Source organism: Amblyomma mixtum, chromosome 10 (genome assembly GCF_055824585.1).
Source record: "Amblyomma mixtum isolate Tamu chromosome 10, ASM5582458v1, whole genome shotgun sequence".
In the NCBI taxonomy this organism is placed as follows: Eukaryota; Metazoa; Arthropoda; class Arachnida; order Ixodida; family Ixodidae; genus Amblyomma; species Amblyomma mixtum.
In genome coordinates this window covers 7,603,900-7,624,309 of record NC_143021.1, presented here as the reverse complement: position 1 = coordinate 7,624,309, position 20,410 = coordinate 7,603,900, and the positions used below count along the sequence as shown (strand labels likewise).

The 20,410-nt window shown below is 46.0% G+C and overlaps 1 protein-coding gene across 1 annotated transcript in view; it reads left to right on the top strand.

The window, feature by feature from the left end:
* The window catches only part of LOC149325081 (uncharacterized), a 462,194-nt gene extending 442,449 nt beyond the window's left edge, over nt 1-19,745 (top strand). The window contains exon 7 of the mRNA XM_089564180.1: nt 19,599-19,745. Within this exon, the coding sequence (XP_089420306.1) occupies nt 19,599-19,745 (147 nt within the window). The remainder of the gene's footprint in view (nt 1-19,598) is intronic.
* Nucleotides 19,746-20,410: the final 665 nt, after the last annotated feature.

The following is a 20,410-nucleotide window of genomic DNA, read 5'->3' as shown; positions in this document are numbered from 1 at the left end:
GCAGGCAGTGAAGAGCATTGGCAAGATCGTGTCTGCCTGCCTGACACCTTTCCGTATTGGAATTTTATCGCTGACTTTATGAAGAACTATAGTAGCTGTGCAATCGTTATAAATATCTTCCAATATTTTCACATAGCACTCCTCTACACCCTGATTCCGCAATGCCTGCATGACAGCTGACGTTTCCACTGAGTCAAATGCTTGCTCGTAATCAATGAAGACTATAAATAGGGGTTGGTTATATTCTGCGCATTTCTTTATCACCTGGTTGATAGTGTAAATGTGATCTATTGTCGAGTATCCTTTACGAAAGCCTGCCTGATCATTTGGTTGACTAAAGTCCAAGGTTGTCCTGACTCTATTAGCCATTACCTTAGTAAATACCTTGTAGGCAACGGACAATAAGCTGATCGGTCTGTAATTCTTCAAGTCCTTGACGTCTCCTTTCTTATGAATTAAGATAATGTTAGCGTTCTTCCAAGCTTCTGGTACTCTCGAGGTCACAAGGCATTGGTTGGTTGGTTTATGGGGTTTAACGTCCCAAAGCGACTAGGCTATGAGAGACGCCGTAGTGGAGGGCTCCGGAAATTTCGACGACCTGGGGTTCTTTAACGTGCACTGACATCGCACAGTACACGGGCCTCGAATTTCTCCTCCAAAGAAATTCAGCCGCCGCGGCCGGGATCGAACCCGCGTCTTTCGGGCCAGCAGCCGAGCACCATAGCCACTGAGCCACCGCGGCGGCACAAGGCATTGCGTATACAGGGTGGCTAGTTTTTGTAGCACAATCTCTCCTTCGTCCTTCAACAAATCTGCTGTTACCTGATCCTCACCAGCTGCTTTCCCTCTTTGCATTGCTCCAAAGGCTTTCTTTACTTCCTCCTTCGTTACTGGCAGGATGTCCCATTGCTGTGCTCGACTGCCTCCCTCAGTAACTTGATTATATTCGCTACTGTATAGATTTTTGTAGAACTCTTCGGCTAATTCAACTATCTTATCCATATTGCTGATGGCATTGCCCTGTTTGTCTTTTAGCGCATACATAAAATATAACTACCCTGTTTTGATTTGTTTGATTTGGTTTTCTAAATTGTTTTTTTTTATATGGTATTGTACTGTATCTTGAGTTGTGCCTTTGCATTGTATTCTACCTGATCAGTGATTGATGTTTCTAATAATGGCGTCTTGTACCGCATCTTTCTGATTGTTTTGTAACTGCACAGTTTTGCTGCCTGCTTTTTCTTGTTCTTGGCGCGACCGGCCACTTCTCTATCCTGATGCAATATTCCGGAGACGAGGCCTCGTCAGGCGTGCATTAAACACCTTTTGCCTCGTCTACCTTGGCAGTGCTTTGTATTAATGTGTGTTATTTGGTCTTGTATTGTAACCAGTTCTGTCAAAATAAAATGATCACACAAACAAACAAACAAGGATCGCAGGGATGACTTCGATGCATACCTCTCGAACGTTTTGAGCTTATCGCAGAAGGGCGAAGAAGGAGAAATGGGCTACAACACTCAGTATATCTTTGACTGGGGAGGCTCTCTGTGTTTTCGGTCGACTGTCTCCAGCAGTAAGCTGCGTGAAAGTAAGCTGCTTAACAAAGAAACAGGCAATCAATAAGCAGCACACTTGCTCAGTTTTTTTGATCGATGGGTCGAGATGCCGAGAACGGCCACAACGTACAGAGAGAGAACAAGCATTTCATGCCCAACAAAGAAGGTCCGCGCCCCAACACCCTCGGGGTCAGGCCGAGGGTGTCAGGTGGATACACCACCTTGGATGTTCGCCGGGATGTGTTGTTGCTCGGCGGCCTCCTCGGCCAGTCGGACGAGTTTCCGCTGGGTCTCGAGATCCGAGCACCGCAGCAGGGCTTCCCAGGCTACTTCACTACCGATAATCAGTGCCCTTCCCGGAGAAAAAGAGCATTTCCAGGCAATGTGGTCGAGGGACCCCCTCTCGCCGCAGTGTTGACACTGAGCCGGTCTTAATTCAGGGAACATTCCGTTCACGAGAACTGGATTCCGGTATGTATAAATTTGGAGTTGCCTTCAGGCTATAGCCTGTTTATTATCTAAAGAAGCGTTTCGAAGTGGCGCCAGCCTGCGCTCTAGTCTATAGTGTTTTGCAATCTCTCCGAATTTTACCATGCGCTTTCCGCTTACTTGGTCGAGGGGTCCCGAACTAGTCCGGCGGTAAATGGCTGGGTCTAGCTCGTGTGCCACCTCGTTGCCAGGGACGGACGCTTGTGCCGGCGTCCAGATTAGCCTGATTGCTCTCGCAATGTTCCGTTGTGATAAAATTCTCGCCGCAGTGATCGACATCATGGCCTTACCGAAACTTAGGATGGCGTTTTTGCTATAGCTGATTATGAGTATTGCCTCCGTGCTCACGCGTCCGTGCTCACTTCTTCCGCTTCCTCGGCCGCTCTGGTTCTGATCGTTACGGCCATAACCGCTTCCCCTTGCTCGTCCACTACAACGGCGACCGCCTTACGGTCGCGTCCGCACGCCGCGTCTGAGTACGCCACCAGGTTGTGCTGCATGTTGCTGTAGCATTAGCCAATGGCCTGCACTGTTTTCTCAATCCCAAGTGCATTGTGTTCAGGGTGCATGTTCCTCGGTAACGGTGCTATTACCAACTCCTCCCTGACGTTTCTGTCCAGAAATTTTTTTATGAAATTCAAAAAAGCTCAGATGCAAGACGTAAGCAGATATTCAAGTATCAGTAGAAGAGAAAAATCCCGAAGGTAGAGCAGATAAGGGTCCTCGTCGTACAGACTCGCGGCTTCAATGGGGAAACTATCAAACAGCCAGAGCGCCATGCGGTGCAGACGTTGATTATCATCAAAAGAATAGCCAGCAAAGAACGAAGGCCGAAAGAAAGGAACCTGATGAGGCTACTGCAGGCCTTTTTATGCTGTAGGATCGTATACGCGATGCCGTATTTGGACCTAAAGATTGCTGAACAAGCCATGATAGATACCCTGATACGTAGATACGTAAAGCGAGTGCTAGGACTACTTAAGTGTACATCCGCCGAGAAACTCTTCTCCCTCGGTTTGCACAACACTTGGTCATAAATGGCAGAAGCGGTGCGTGTAGCTCAGATACAGAGGCTCAGCGGCACAAAAACTAGCCGGGCGTTACTCGACAGGGTTGGGTTAGCGCCCAGTGGGGGATCTGGTTTGGTTTGGTTTTATGGGGTTTAACGTCCCAAAGCGACTAAGACTATGAGAGACGCCGTAGTGGAGGGCTCCGGAAATTTCGACCACCTGGGGTTCTTTAACGTGCAATGACATCGCACAGTACACGGGCCTCGAATTTCTCCTCCAAAGAAATTCAGCCGCCGCGGCCGGGATCGAACCCGCGTCTTTCGGGCCAGCAGCCGAGCACCATAGCCACTAAGCCACCGCGGCGGCTGTTGTGGGGGATCTACTCCACAACGTACAATGATGTACTTGAATGGGTGGTTACAAAACAGCTCATGGAGAACTGCCATAGTTGTCTGGCGATTTTGCTTCGATAAAGAGAATTCAAGACGCCGGATAAAATGGCTGAGCCAGCAGACAACTTTCTAGAGGACCAGCGGCAAAGAAACTTGCTTTCGTTCAAATAATCGTTCCAGGTGGGCATTCCGAAAGAGAAGGATGTTCCATCAAATAGACAGTCAGTAAGGTGCCTCATTTGCAGTCAACCAGGACATAAGGCTGCAGACTGTCAGTCAAAACCAAAACAGCTTTCTTGCGTTTATTGCCGAAAAAATAGGGCTTGAAGTTCCTGCTCTAGAAAGCACGAAAGCCATAAGCGGTTATCCTGTTTGTTCAGCCAGAGAGTTTTGCGCCTGAAGCGATGTCCACAACAGCAGATATGCTTGAACCAGCTGAGGATAAGGTGGTGGCCGAACTTGTCCGGAAAAATCCTGCAGACGCACAATACATGCCTGTCCTAGAGGGAGAGCTCCGAGGCCCACCTGTACCTGTTTTACGGGGCACGGAGAACAATACGGAGGTTGTGCGGAGGGCGCTGGTTCCCGACTCAGATCTACGGTATTCCTTGTTGATGGCAGTAGTCAGGAAGTTTCCGAGGCAGAAGTCTCTATCGTTTCCTCTTACTTCACTGGCACGGCTCTCGTGAAGTGCATCGAGACACCATTGTACGATAAGCCGTCAGAGTAAGCCGTCAGATCGAAATATTCATTGGAAGAAATCGGACGAGTTGCTAAATTATGTCCTGGCATAGTCAATAACCAGGTTTCCAGTGAAAATGGCGAGGGCGAGGGCCCAAAACTGGTGTTGGCTGGAAAGGAAGTTTCTAGAAGAAGTAGGGAAAATACTGCTTTAAGTGTCGGTCCCATGCAGTTCACCAAGAAAGTGTTAGAAAAAGAGCAAAGAGAGAATGATTCATTGAAGGCGTGTTGGGTGAAAATAGGAAAGATGTCCCATAGCAAGCGCAGCGCTTCGCAGTCGTATTGTGACGAAAAGCGTTTGCTGTACCGCCTCTATCTATTTATTTATTACAGATACCTGCAGCGCCCAAGGGCATTATTGCAGGGGGGGGGGGGGGACACAATAAATTCTGCTTATTTGGCCGAAAGATACACTTAATAACAGAAATATAATCACACAACTAATAGATGAGGAAAAACATGCACTGAAGGAATACAACCACACTCCACAAATAAAATAACACTAATGAAATGAAAAAGACACGTGCAAGACAACTGCACGTCACACATCAGATAAAAATGCGCGGAATTGACCTTCCGTGCAGCACTCAGTGACGCCGGCTGGTAGCCTGTTCCACTCACTGATCGTCCGTGGAAAGAACGAGGTTTTATAAACATCTGTGCGGCACTTAATCTCTGGGATCTTCCACTGATGATCAACTCGTCTAGAAAAAAAAAATGAGGTTGAAGCAGATACCGGTCTTTGTCAATGCCCAGCTTTCCAAAATAGATGCGATGCATGATTTGTAATCTCAAATGTTTCCTACGGTTAGCTAAAGATCCCCAGCCAAGGTGGCTTTTAAGAGACGTGACACTAGTTGAGAAGCTGTAGTTATTAGACACAAATCTCGCAGCATTATTTTGGACGCGTTCGAGCATATCACATAAGTAAGCAAACTGGGGGTCCCATACAGGACAGGCGTATTCAAGAATTGGTCGGATGTAAGTGAAATACAGGAGTTGTTTGACAATAGACGGTGCTTTATTGAAATTTCTTTTTATGAAATTAAGCATTCTGCAGGCTTTGGATGTAGTGTACTCAACTTGCCTCGTCCATGTTAGGTTAGATGAAAAATAAACGCCGAGGTACTTGTATTCAAGTACTTTTTGCAAGGGAACATTATGTAGTGAGTAATTTGTTTGTAATGGGGAACGCTTTCGAGTGAAAGAGACAATGGCATTTTGTGGCATTCAAAGACATTTGCCATTTTGAGCACCAGGACTGGATGGAATCCAAGTTTCGCTGTAGTTTTAACGCATCAGAGGAATTTCCCACAACAGTGTAAACAACACAATCGTCAGCATAGAGCCTAACTTTGCAGGTAAGATCCAAAACAATATCATTTATATAAATCAGAAAAAGAAGGGGTCCAAGAACAGACCCCTGCGGTACACCTGAGGAAACGTTTACATAACCTGAGTGCGAACCATTAATCAAAACACGCTGCATGCGGCCCTGAAGATACGAATGAAGCCAATCGATGACACTGGGGTGCAGACCAAGACAACTTAACTTATGTAACAATAGTAAATGAGGTACAGAGTCGAAGGGTTTCTTAAAATCTAGAAATACGGAATCTATTTGAGAGCCACGGTCAAAGGAAGAAACCAGATCATTACTAAACTCAAGCAACCGAGTAGTACAAGAAAAACCTGACCTAAAGCCATGCTGAACTTCTGTAAAATACCCATGAGAGTCAAGGTGTTTTATGACTGCGCTATATATTATGTGTTCCAACGTTTTACAGCACACACTCGTTAAATAAATCGGTCGGTAATCGGTCTGTCTGGCAGAGGCATCATCTTGCCTCTGCCAGACAGGTTAGACAGGTAGTACTTCCAAAAACTTGATATATCGCAGGTGTTGTGGTTTGCCCACGATAGCCCGTTGGCGGGGCATCAGGGCATTAAGAAGGCTATAGATAGAGTTCCGGAAGAATTCTACTGGCCAGAAGTGCAGGAGGAGACTAAAAAGTATGTCAGGTCGTGCGACGCCTGCCAAAGTACATTCCCGAAAGACCAAGTAGGGAAAGCTCCGTTGGGATGCATGCCTCTTATCGACACTCCATTTGATAGGGTCGCTGTGGATGTTATCGTTCTGTTGTCGGCAACATCGGTCAAGGGGTATATTTTCGCTCTCATCGATTTTACCATGCGGTATCCCGACGTTGTGGCTCTGCCAACGATAGATTCAGCTACCGTGGTAGAAGGTTTAGTGGAGATTTTTTTCACCAATAGGTTTTTCGAAAGAGATCCTTTGTGACCAGGGCTCCTGGTTCACTTCTGAAATTATGAGAGAGCTCAATGATCTCTTGGCGGTGAAACATCTCAGCACGACCCCTTCCATCCAATGTGCAATGGGCTGGCGGAGAAATTTAACGGCACACACAAGCAGATGTCGCAGAAGCTGAGTCAGGAGCAGTTCAAAACATGGGACCATTATATCGCTCCGCTTCTGTTCGCATACAGAGAGGTTCCGCACGCGTCCAGGGTTTTCTCCTTTTGAGTTTATACTTAGACGGCATGTGCAAGGACCGCTCGCAGCCCTCAAAGACCTCTGGACAAGGAAAGAACTGGGAAAAGACACGAAGACGATGGTTATGTTCTTGATCTCAGAGAACGTCTCGAGCAAACTGTGAGAGCGGCAAATCAAAATTTTTTGTGTGCCTAGAAGGAATTGAAGCCGTGCAATCTCCACCAAGCTCTATGACGACAAACAGCAGGAGGTTCGGGGCCTACTTGACACGTATGCAGACACCTTTTCTGAAATTCCCGGAAAGAACAATCTAGTGGACAGTCAACTCAGCTGTCGACTTCTAAAGTCATGAATACCCCGTAAATCCGTTGCTTTTTGCCATGAAGGACGTGGTCGAAAAAAAAGATATACGCGATGATCAAATTAGGGGTCATTCAAAGTCGAAAATCTCCACCCAATTCCCCTAGTTCTGATTAAAATAAAAGCCAACACCTATCAGACCTGCATCGCCTTTCGACACATCAGTGATGTTCTTGTGTCTGATGCAGAGTGCATTCCTTGAACAGACATAATATTTACCGAGGTAGAAACCAAGGGGTACGTTAGAAAATTTGGCCTTGCGAAAGGCTTCTGGCAAGTACCCTTCAACGAAGCTTCGAGACCGACAACAACGCTCTCTACGCAATCCGGTAACTATCAGTTTGTCTATACGCCCTTCGGCATTAGGACAGCATCGGCTATCTTTACGCGCCTTATGGGCATTCTGTTCCAAAGCATAGACAATGTCGTTCATTACATCGACGATGTTCTCGTAGCGAACTCTACCTGGTAAGAACATCTTTGGATTTTGAACAGACTATTTAGCAGGGTGCGGGAAGCCGGCCTCACGATCAAACTGCAGAAAAGAGAAATCGAAGTCACTAACATCTATTTTCTTGGACATCAGCTTGGAGGAGAAACGATCCGACCGTTGGAAACAGTGGTAGAAAAGCTTGTCAACGTGCTGCTTCCGAAGACCAAGAAGCAGGTACGTTCCTTTTTACGGCTTGCCGGATACTACCGCGATTTAATCCCTGGCTATGCCTACAAAGTCCGACATCTCGTGGAGATGACACGCAAAAATAAACGCAACCTTGTCTCTTGGGCACCACAACGACAAGCCGCTTTTGACGAGCTCAGGAACGCATTAACTTCCAGGCCCGTATTAAGAGCTCCAGTTCTCAGTAACCAGTTAGTGCTTCCCACAGATATTTGCGTGGTCAGCATAGGCGCCATTCTCCTGCAGGAGCAGTCCTCCACCCTGTATCACATGCGAGTCGACAGCTGTTACCTCACGAATCTCGCTACTCAGCGATCGAACGCAAGTGTTTGGCGATAGACTGGGCGGTTGAGAAATTGCACATATTTCTGTACGGGAGGTTTTTCATCATTAAGACTACTACTAACTGGTGGTTGCAATCTTAACCTGTGTTAGTGCAGTGTGGTAGTGTTTGTGAATTGTTTTTCTTTCTTGTTCCTGTGTTCTCTGCGTATGAATATATTCACCTTAATGATACAGACGTGTTACAGGTTTGTGTCTGATGTTTTGTATGGTTTTTATTTTCCTTCTTGCAAGATGTATAGTGTTTGGCCCCATGTTCCTTTTGTGCGCGTTTCCATGTGCCTCCATGTGTCACTGTGTAAAGTACCTCTGGTGATTTCGGCACCATCTAACTTGTCCATTTACCCTATTAACATAAGTGTTATGTGCACCAAATCATCGGGAGATTTTTGGAAAGCGGTGTGTCGACGGTGGTGCGTCGAACAGCACAGCGCCGCGCGTGCCATCTCAGCGTTGACCGTTTGCACGTGCGAATGGTGTGTGCGATGTGACGTCAACAAAGAGCGCGGCGCGCCGCACGTGTCAGGATACAGAGGTGTAAAGGAAGACAGCGCAGCGTAGGATGGGTCATTCAAGGTGGGGATGGCAGCCGTGCTGCCGGGGACCTCACCTTGATCACCGACGCAAGCCTACTGCGTTCCTTTCAAGTTTGGAGGTGGCAGCCGATGGATTAAGGGTCCGTGCTGCCGAGAGGCTTCCTTGGATAGCCTGCACAGGCCTCACGGCGTTCTGGAGGGCCGTCGACGGAACTTGGCTACGCTTTTCATGCTGCTGCAGCCAAGTTCTTGGGGCGGCTGACTGGAATCCATCGGCGTCTTCCTGCGTTCCTCTGCGCTCCTTACCACTTGGCTCACTATGCCGCCGCTTCTTTCGACGCAACGCCAGCGACGCATCGCAATTCATCAGCCTGCGCCCTTGCTGCCAACAAGGCATTCCCGCTTCACCTCGGACGCTCCCTATCTCGTGGACTTATTGGTCCTTTTCCTTTAAACTATAAGTGCGGCTTCGTTTTGTTTTGTTTTTTTGGTCTGCTTGTTTTCTTGTTCGAACCTGCACTCGATAGCACTCTCCTTCGGTAGTCGGTGAAGTGTCACCAATTCGCGACACAACCGCCCCAACTTGAATTTGTTTTGTAGAGTTCAACGTTCTAGACCGGTTCACGTTATCAGAAATACCGCAGTGGAGGGCTGCACGTACTTTCACCCACCTGAGGTTCTTTGACGTTCACTGACTGCACTAGCCTCTAGCAATTCTCCTCCATATAAAATCGACCGCCGCGGCCGGGATCGAGCCCGCGTCTTTCTGGTCAGCAGCCGAGTGCCATAGCCACTGAGCCACCGCAGCGGCGCAGCTCGCAATAGCCATGAAAGATGTTGTTTCTGCCATTACGGGGCGCCTGTCTCCTTGTCCCTTCTGTCGCCGAGTGTGCAAAAGCGCAACATACGAGGTCTGTTAGAAAAGTATCCCACCCTTGGCTGAAGAAACAAAACTGGCATAACTGGAGCGTTGGAAACCTAACCACCCTCATTGTACTATCCTTGGGACCCCACACACTTCTCCAAGCGGTGCTGCCATTCTTGGAAGCATTCCGAGAAGGCCTTCTTCGGAATAGAGTTTAGCTCAGCTGTCGTTGCTGCCATAATGCCCTCTCTTGTCTGAAATCGCATTCCTTTCAATGGTCTCTTGATTTTTGAAACAGCCAGAAGTCGCAGGTGGCCATATCAGGAGAGTAAGGAGCCTGCTGAACTACAAGAGTCTGGTTTTTCACCAAAAAAGTCTGAGTCAGGTGCGAGCAATGTGCGGGAGCATTGTCGTGATAGATGCGCCGATTTCCTATTGACCACAACTCCGGTCTCTTGCGCCGCACAGTATCACGTAGTCGACGGAGGACATCCCTGTAGTAATTTTGGTGATTGTTTGACCCTGTGGTGCTTACTCGTGGTGTACCACACCGCGGGAGTCAAAGAAAGCAGTCAGTATCACTTTGACGTTGCTGCGCACTTGGCGGGCCTTCTTCAGTCTTGGGGACGTGGAATGCTTCCACTGTGATCACTGGGAATTGTTTTCCGGGTCGTACCCGCACACCCAAGACTCGTCATCACTGATTATGGTGTTCATGAAGCCGGGGTCACTATTTGTGGAATCCAGCATGTCCTGTGAGACTTCAACACCAAGTTGCTTTTGCTCCACCGTTAGCAGCTTCGGCACAAATTTCGCCGCAACTCTCTTCACGGCCAAATCTTCGGGGATAATGGAATGTGCAGAAAAAGTGCCGATGCCCACCTCTTCCGCAATTTCTCTGATAGTCACACGACGGTCCCGCATCACCGCTGCGTTCACTTCGGCAATGTCCTGGTCATTTCGGCATGTTGGTGACCGACCGGAGCGTGGCTCGCTCTCCACCGATGTACGGCCGTCTTTAAACGAGCTTTACCACTGCTTAATCTGTGTGCTGCTCATAGCATCGTCATCGAAAGCCGTCTGAATCTTCCGAATGGTTTCCACTTGGCTGTCACCCAGTTGCTGGCAAAATTTCATGCTGTAGCGCTGCTCTAGCCGCTCCACCATTTTCCTTGCAATAAAAAAACCAACGAGAGCACTGCGCACTACCTCACTAAAACGCTGCGTCCCTGCGACTGACGCTACCGGCAGGCGGGAAAAAATTCGCCCATGCCCACGAAGGTTCAAGGTCGACTGATGCAAACGCGCTTGTTTGAAATCCATCAGGTGTTCGGAAAAAAAATAAGGTCAGATACTTTTCTAACAGACCCCGCATTTATTATGTGTCTGCCAATGACTGACAGCACCAACGGCATTGACAGCGACTCTTACTCATTTTTTCCTTTTTTTCAGAGCGGTGTCAGATGAGCCACCGCCGCGGCCCGAAATCTGAGCGCAGCAACCTCGAAATCTGCGGCAATTTTTGTTAGTTATAGTATCGAGTATCATTAAAATACAAAATGCACTAAAGATACGTTATGATTCCGATGCTCCGCTACTGTTATTTTTGGCACGCGAAGATGGCATAAAAGACGCACATATCTCTGATGCTGCTGCCGTGCCTGCTAACATATGCAGTTTACAAGAAAAAAGAAAATCAGTATATGGGGCTACAACAGTTTCAGTCAATGCGTTGTCCTGACAAAAGCCTACGTCCTGACCTTTACTGCGGCAGGGACTTGGAATGCACACGAGGACGTAATAACGTCCAAGTTTCCCGCCTTCTCGACCTTTTAAAGAAACCTTAAGCGTACCACTCCATCCTGAAATGCGACATTTTACACCACGAATGGTAGGCCAGTTCTGAGATATTTCAAAAGGCAAGCAGCAAATTTTTACCTGCGAAGCATCTTCCTTATCATACAAGCTCTGAACTTCGAGAAACGCTTCAGTGGAAAATGCTATACGCGGAAGTAGAAGGGACAGTGCCATGAAAATTAGATGGTATTACTGCCGGATTAATACACTCGAATACTTACTTTTTTGCCAACACGATAAATATTTATAATTCTTGCGTAATGAAATATGCGACAGTGGGGCTTGCACGCTGCTTTAGAAAATGTACTTATGTAATACTGACTGTTGTCGATATGGCTGTGCCTTTCAGTTGTATATCTAAATGTGTAGTTTGTTAACATCTCTCTTAAGGACACTTATGTTCCCAAGATTATTGCTGCACTGGACTTATATATATGCCACTCGACCTGTTACACCTTTTTTATTATTTCTTGTGCTGTGCTGATTTCTTTCTGTGTTTTTTTTTATGCGATGAACACTCCTGCATGCAATAACCTCCTTCGGGACGCTGCACTTACATTCAGTAAATAAATCAGCCATTCATCGGAATTGATTTACTGTTAATTGACATGTTCTATGTGAAAGACACAATGAAGAATTATGCGGTGATTTCTATGCTGTTGCATAGTTTCGTCTCAGTTCGAATCTTTCTGAACTTGCTGTCTGAAATTTTGTGCCCAGGTTTTGTAGCTGAATGTTGGGCTTCTAAGATTATCCTCTCTGACGGCTTAGGCCAGCCCGATTTTTGTAACGCTTAATGTATAATAGATGTGAATAATATATTTGCGTTATTCTCATTAATAATATTACTCCGACTTGGGCTAATTCCACGTGTTGCTGTCGCACCGCCGGATTCCTGCGTTTTCAAAGTTTGAAGTTTGAAAAGTATTTATTTGAAGTGTTTCATACACTTCAGGAAGGAGGCCAAAAGGCGTGGTGCCTGACGAGGGCCTTCCTCCCTGGGGGGGAGCAAACTGCATTCGGCAAATACACAAAATATACAAATACAGTAAATGTAGCGGTCGCCATTACACTTGCTGGCATGTTAAAAGAAAAAAAAAACAAAGGAAAAACTGTACAACAATGTTATGATATCTTCAAAGTTGTTAAGATGCGTGCTGTTGGGTTACAGGGAATTATAAAAAGGAAAAAATATATATACAATCATGTTAACTGTTATCAATTTACAATATGTCACAGGATGTACCGGTTAGTCATGTAGTCATCAGTGCAATCACTTTTCTCTTGTATATTTTTTGGGTTCTGCACTGATGGAGGAGGTCATGAAAATTTCTGTTTTCATTCAAAAAGGTAGTCATCTGATATCTAATCGTTTGGAATCCGTAATTTGTTCTTGACTTTGGTGATCTTATTGTCATGTGTCGAAGGGGATATGGGTTTTGTGGTAGTTCTGGTGTTGCAAAAAAATTAGTTTCATGATGAAATCTGTTATATGTTTCAAGTGCTAGCCGAAGAGTTTTTAATTGAAAAATTGTCAGTAACCCCAAGCTGTTCCACCACAAGTTATTGCTATCCAAGTAGCCTAGATTAGCAATTGCTCGTATGGCCTTTTTCTGTAGTAAAAACAAAGCATTTAAATTAGTCTGTGTTGAGTCTCCCCATATCAGTTAACAATAGTGAAGATTGGTTTATGGTTTATGGGGTTTTAACGTCCCAAAGCGACTAAGGCTATGAGAGACGCCGTAGTGGAGGGTCCGGAAATTTCGACCACCTGGGGTTCTTTAACATGCACTGACATCGCACAGTACACGGGCCTCTAGAATTTCTCCTCCAAAGAAATTCTAGCTGCCGCGGCCGGGATCGAACCCGCGTCTTTTGGGTCAGCAGCCGAGCACCATAGCCACTGAGCCACTGCGGCGGCACAATAGTGAAGATGTGAATGAATTAAACTGAAATAAAGTTGCTTTTTGAGCCATACTGGCAATAGAAGTCTAAATTTATTTAGAAGGCCCACTGATCGCGAAATTTTTTTTTCTTACTTGATTAATATGGTCAGTCCACAGCAGGTGTTCATTAAATATAACTCCAAGGAATTTTATTGACTGTACTCGTTGTAAAACATTTGAATTGTATAATATGATTGGCTCATCATCTATGACTTTATTTTTAGCTCTGAATATTACATACTTCGTCTTCGTGATGTTTAGTTCTAACCTGTTGGCCCTCAACCATAATGTAAGGTTTTCTAACCAGAGATATTGCTCTACATTCTATTGCTTGTAAACTCGCGTCATGAAAGAAAATATTTGTGTCGTCAGCGTATAAAACTGTTCCGGAGGAAGGAAGAATATTAACAATGTCATTTATGTGAACTAGGAATAGAATAGGACCCAGTATTGAGCCCTGTGGCACACCAGTGCGTATAAGGCCGTGGCTTGAAGGTATGGCGTTAGTCATTGTGAATTGTACTCTGGATGATAAGTAGCTCTGAATAAGATTAGTGCGGAACCTCGTATCCCATAGAATTGTAATTTGCGCAGTAAAAGTTTGTGACAGGCCGAGTCGGAGGCTTTTCTAAAGTCTAAGAATAGCCCAAGTGTAAAAATTTTGTTTTCTATATTGTTAATTATTTTATCCTTTATGTGAAGTAAAGCTTTTTCCGTAGATTTCCCTTTCTGAAAGCCATATTGTTCTTTCGCAATAGCTTCGGTCTTAATGAAGTACGAAGTAAGGCGGGTATTGATGACTTGTTCAGCAATTTTTGAGAAGACCGGCAAAACGGATATTGGGCGATAATTGTTAGGATCATTATAGCTTCCTGTTTTATGTATCACACAAACTCTTGCTATCTTTAATTTATCTGGAAACCAGCTTTCTTTGAGCATTTGGTTGCATATATGGGACAACAAAGGTGCGATAATATCAGATACGGCTTTCACTACCTCACCCTTGATGTTATCAGCTCCAACGGAACAGTTATTTTTTAGACGCATTATATACGAAGAGATTTCGGCTGTAGTTGTTGGGGAAAGAAATATCGAAGGCTTTGGTATGCCTTTAAGATATGACATTGGCTCTGTGCGTGTTGTTTGCGCAGACTGATTTTCACCAACCGTCAGGAAGTGTTCGTTAAACATGTCTGATAAGGAACGACCTCTAAGTGGAACGCCATCTACCACAATATCTACTGGAGTTGGCTCGGTTCGTTTTATACTAAATTGCTGTATGACCTCCATATCTGATTAGGGGCAAGTTTATTAGCGAACGCTTTTGCGTAATATTCCTGTTTTGCTGTTTTTAGATCAGTGTTGAGCTTATTCCTTACAGCTTTATGCAAGTTTAGTATATTGATGTCCTTGTGCGTCAAAAAATCAGCAAAGAGATTGTTTTTGGCGTTATTCTTTTGTACAGCTCTTTCGTAACCCACGGTTTCTTAGACTTTTTGTACCTAGAGCGGCGGACTAGAGGAAATGCTTCATAATAGGCATCTTGAAATTTTTTTTCAAAGACATCGTAACAGCGACTAGGATCTTCTTCATTAAAAACGAGTGACCAGTCCACCTCTGAAATCATGCGTCGAAAGCAATTTATAGTTTCGTCATTAACTTTTCGATAGAAAGTGTTAGCTGCGCTATTAGAAAAAGGTTTCCTCGAATGGGGCAAAAAGACAAAAAATGGAAGATGGTCGCTAACATCGCAGGTCATCACACCCGACTGGACATCATTTGGTAAGAAATCAGTGAAACATAAATCGAGAGCAGTTCTGGTACTTGTGGTAATTCTTGTTGGCAGGTTTATAACATTTGCACAGCTGTAGGAAGACATCATACCAATAAAACTCTTAGAAACTGTATTCTCAGTCAATATATCTATGTTAAAATCACCGAACACGACAGCAGATTGGCTATGTCCTGTAAACGAGTGAAGTACACTGTCAAGGTAGGAAAAAAAGCGTTCAACTTTACCAGACGGGGGTCTATAAACAAGAGTTATAATAACACCACAAGATTCGGCAACAAGTACCTCAATATCACGATCAACAACGGAAAACGACTCTAGGGAGGCGTGTGATACGCCATCACGCAAATACAGAGAGACACCGCCCCTTTTTTGTTGTCTCTGAACAAAGACACATGAGAATAGTCTTCAAATTGAGCAACGTCAGAAGAATCAGTGAACCAGGTTTCTGTAAATGCTAGAACATCAAATTTATGGTGAAGTAAGTTCAGATAAGCGCCAACGGCGTCTCCTGTGTTTCGAAGACTTTGTGAGTTTAAACAAAACAAAGAAAGAGGCTTATTTGAATGGGAAGGTAATCCCATTACTGTATCGTTAAATTCATGTATCGCGTAGTAACTGCGGTTTTGTGAAGATGCTTCGCAATCCATACTGCTAGAAAAGATAAAGAAAAACAGAAAAAAAAACTGAGTTGATGGACGCTCACGCCTCCGAATCATCACTTTCAGCCTGCTTAGTTTCCTTGATATTACACAGATCTGCCTCACATGAAATCCGCAGAATTGGTTCTCCTGGGCCCTTGCGGACCAACACCTTTTCATTCTTCTGCCACGTGAAGCAGTAACCCATTTGCTGTGGCCTTGTGCGTGCCAGCCACAAAAGATGCTTGTTTCGACTGGTAAGGTTATCGTAGAAGCGGACTTCTGATTCACTGTCAACCAGTTGCTTACTCTTGCTCTTCCAGTTCTTTTTTTGTTTTACGAGAAACTAACCGCACTAGAATGGGAGCCTTTTGACCTTTTCTTGTGGAAAGACGGTGAATGCCATCAATGTCGTCTTCAACAAGCGAACGAAGGCCAAGGGAAGCAGCCAACTCATTGATTTTAAGCAAAAGGTTTTCATTTTCTTCCCATTTGACCCCATGAATCTCGAGGTTCTGCCGTCTACCATACTGTTCAAGTAACTTGATCCTTTAAATCAGAAATCTCCTTCGCACTGACGGAGTCTTCCACTGCTGTAATACGCTCCTTGATGTCTGTTAGTTCACAGTCCTGCTTGGTTAGGCGCTGTAGCACTTCATCATACTTATCCGACATGTGTTGGACAGACACTTGTACATCAGTCACTATTTGCTTTAACTCGGGAAGTGCATTCATCGCCTCAACTAAAGGCATCAGAAGGCATAGCTTTTTTTGCATATCTGTCACGATGCCCATTAGTGCCTGTTGAGAGAGCTGCTGCTGTTCGTTATTTGAACAGCTATGCGTAGGGGAGGAGCCACGTGAGCGACATTGATCGCTGGACGGTCGAGAAGTGCGCTCTGACGCCACTACACATGTCCGACATTTCCACTGCGCAATGCTGCTATCGGCCTTTTTGCTTTTGTAGCTTCTGGCTGTTAGACCTGAACATGCTTTTCCAACATGGTAGTTGAATTCGCACGCTACTTTCCCTGAAAAAAATTAAAAATAGACCTTTCAGTGCGTACTGACTACCTGCTATTAGTGCTAGGTCACATACTGAAGCAAAAATAAGGTACCTGAGCGCGGATTTCCGGTAAAGCATCTGCTGCAAACAGCCTTTCTTTTGCGAGCTCAAAATTTCGCGAATTCAGCTTGAGTCAAATTGGGAGAATATTTCGCAGACACTAGCTGTTGCCTAAGAGCCCTTGCTGCTGGGCTAGTTGGTTTTGGTTCATAATCAAATAATTTTAAGGCGCAAAAAAAACAGACAAGACACATAGGCAGGTGACAGGACGAAGCGCCAACTTCCAACTTCCGTCACAAGCGCAGGTGGGTCACCTAAAGCTCAGGAATGACATGATAAGTCGCGCTCCAGGAATTTCTTTTCACTGTTATACATTACAATTGATGTGTCGCTTACGCACAAGTTGCCTTTCTTTTTGATAAAAAACACTTCTATCAACTCTCTAGCATTAGAATCATTGCTTTTGGCCAGAATGCGCACATCAGTGAAGCCTGGCTCACAGTTGCGGGACGGGCACTTGTTAATGTGCTTGGTTAGATGTGTGCCATATATGAGAGAAACGTAGAGCAGAACAAGGAAGGCACATATCTAACCAAGCACATTAGTAAGCACCCCTCCCGCAATTGTGAGCCATGCTTCACTGATGTGCGCATTCTGGGCAGAAGCAATGATACTAATGCTAGGGAGTTGATACAAGCGTCTTTTATCAAAAAGAAAGGCAACTTGTGCGTCAGCGACACATCAGTTGCATTGGATAACAGTGAAAAGAACTTCCTGGAGCGCGCCTTATCATGTCATTCCTGAGCTTTAGGTGACCCACCTGTGCATGTGACAAGCTAAATAAGTACATTTTATGCATGCATAAAATCAGTTGGAAGTTGGCCCTTCGTCCTGTCACCTACCTATGTGTCTTGTCTGTTTGTTGCGCCTTAAAACTATTTAATTATAAACTAGCTGTTGCGAGGGAAGATCAGGATTGCCCTTACTGCTTCTGGAAGCGAGCGAGCTTTCGGACGCTGCAAACGCAGGAACGGAGCTCAGAGCAACGTTGTGCCCCACTCTCATGACAGTGAGAACAATTGCCAGCAACCGCCGCGCAAACTAATCGCGCCTACCAGGCCTGCTATGCTCCTGCCCATTGTTTTCTGAGAAAACTCATTCACGTACACCCAGTGGGTTTAGTTGCGGCAGCAGTTAGCAGCCATGCCGGCGTCTCCTAACCAGATTTGAAAGGTGTGATCGATCCGTGGAAGCAGTCGCCGTTTTGTACTACCGCACTCAATAGGACTTGCCACCCGCGAGCGTGTGGCCTCAGCCTATTCGGAAGCATGGTGGGGCCGACAAGCGACGCGCCTGAAAGCTAAGTGGAAAGGATTCTGCTGTTCCATCAGTCATGCACATCCCCCGCGTCATCTGGTCAACGGAATCTGAGCTTGCATGATATGGTTTACTGTTTGTGTTGACCGCCCTTGTCATCTCTGAAATTTTCTACGCTGAGTGTAGGACCTCAGGAAACTCGGAACTCGAACTTTCCGGAACTTGAGACATATTTGCAACGGCAATTTGCAGTGCTCCTTCAACACTGGCTAAAATCGTCAAAATCGCTACAGCCATACTGTGACTGAAGCCCGATTTGCGCCACGGTTTTATCGGGCATGACAGGTGAAAGCAACAGAAATGAAACCAAATCAACTGTGACATGCGCCTTGCATTCGTCACGCTAGCGCCGGCGAGGCGATAACGCGCTGGTACTGCCAAGACCAGACGGCACAGGGGAAGAGACTGAGGGATGGAACAGCAAAATCCTTTCCCTTTCGATTTCACGCGCCTCGCTTGTCGGCTCCACCCTGCTTCCGGGGAACGCTCCGGTCACGCTGCTTGAGGTTGCAAGTCATATTGAGCGCGATAGCACTTTTCTCAGCGCTGCACCTAATCCCTTTAATCACAGACTCAAAGGTGCCGGGAGACAAGACCACATCCTCTTGCGTGGGCCTAGAAGATGACAACATTGCACCAGATTAATCGCCTTCCCTTCGTCGCGCGGTTGGTCGCTCAAGCGCTGTTCACGTGAAAACATGCGCAGCAAACTTATCTGCCATTTTCGCCGAAAGGCCCAGCGTACACGCACGAACCTACTGAGAAAAGCTGCAGTAGACAAAGGGGGCACACTAACGGCTACCTTTCCTTAAAGAAAGGTTTGGTTTGGTTTATTGGGGTTTAACGTCCCAAAGCAAATCAGGCTATGAGGGACGTCGTAGTGAAGGGCTCCGGAAATTTCGACCACCTGGGGTCCTTTAACGTGCACTGACATCGCACACCACACGGGCCTCTAGAGTTCATCGATATTCGGCCGCCGCGGCCGGGATCGAACCCGCGTCTTTCGGGTCAGCAGCCGAGCGCCGTAACCAACGAGCCACCGCGGCGTCCTTAAAGAAAGGGGCATTTTCTGGGGTGTCTGAAGCGCTTTTGCCATCCCTCAGCTTCACCTGGGACCTTCCGGCGTAAAAAGCTTTCATGTTTTTTCTGCTCTTCCGTGTGTTCCAGCAACTCCGCGAAGAGTGTTGAGGCTTTTTTTTTCGTATACTTACCACATAAATTTCGCGCCACTCATCTGCGGTGCTACTTCTTCCCGAGCAGTATACCGTTCCTGGTAAATGCGAGAATTAGGTCCTCATTAAAATTACGTCGTTGCGCGTAAGAATCAGTCCCGGCTAAAAGAGGAAGGCCGCTATCGTGAGTGGTATAGGAGGGCAGCGCACCTACCATTGCGCTGCAAAACCTTCACTGGCTACCTTCTTCTCTTTACCCCAGATAAAGAAAATCCAGAGCAAGACTGCACCTCACCACTTGGGCTTCGTCGTGGACCACGTGGAGTACGACGCGCGGGACTGTGACGACAGACGCAGCTACAAGCGGCTCGGAACTTTCAAGTCTGCCAGCGGGATCTCAAGGCAATAATAAACGAGTTTTGAGCGCATCAATTGCTTCCGCCGCGACACAATGCTGCGAAAACACCGCTCAGCTGCCGGTGTCCACTAAGCGCTGCAAGCTGCGTGGCGAGCTGACCGAACCACGACACACAGTTCGGACGGCTTACATACTGCGTATACCCAGATGCGTGCAAAGCAGATCAGTGCGACGTCCATGACCGAGAGGAACAAAACAGCTCAGCAGAGCATATTGGTTTTTTTCATTTTGCCCCTGTTTTTCTACGCGGCGAACGCTTAGCTCCAGTATATTCCAAACGGAAACATCCACAAAAGGCGCAGTCCTCTGGATCATTCTAATAAAGGGCACATTTTATTTCGGAGCAATAGCACAAACAGGACAAGGGACAAAAGAACGAGTAGACACACACAGCGCTAACTTCCAACAACTTTATTAGAAACCAAAGCACAAGAATTTATACATGCATTTTTACCGTATCATCTCAAAGCATGCGCAAAATCACTGTGAGCGTAGGTAATCTACTTCTTTTTTTGATAGTCTGACAGGAGTGCTTACACAGGCACTTCCTAACCTGCCTATCTTTTCTTCTTCGATAATTTCACGAGTGCGCTTGTTATTACTTTTTCCAACTGAAAAACATTTGTCGAGTAACAGTTTGCACTTTACACATGCGT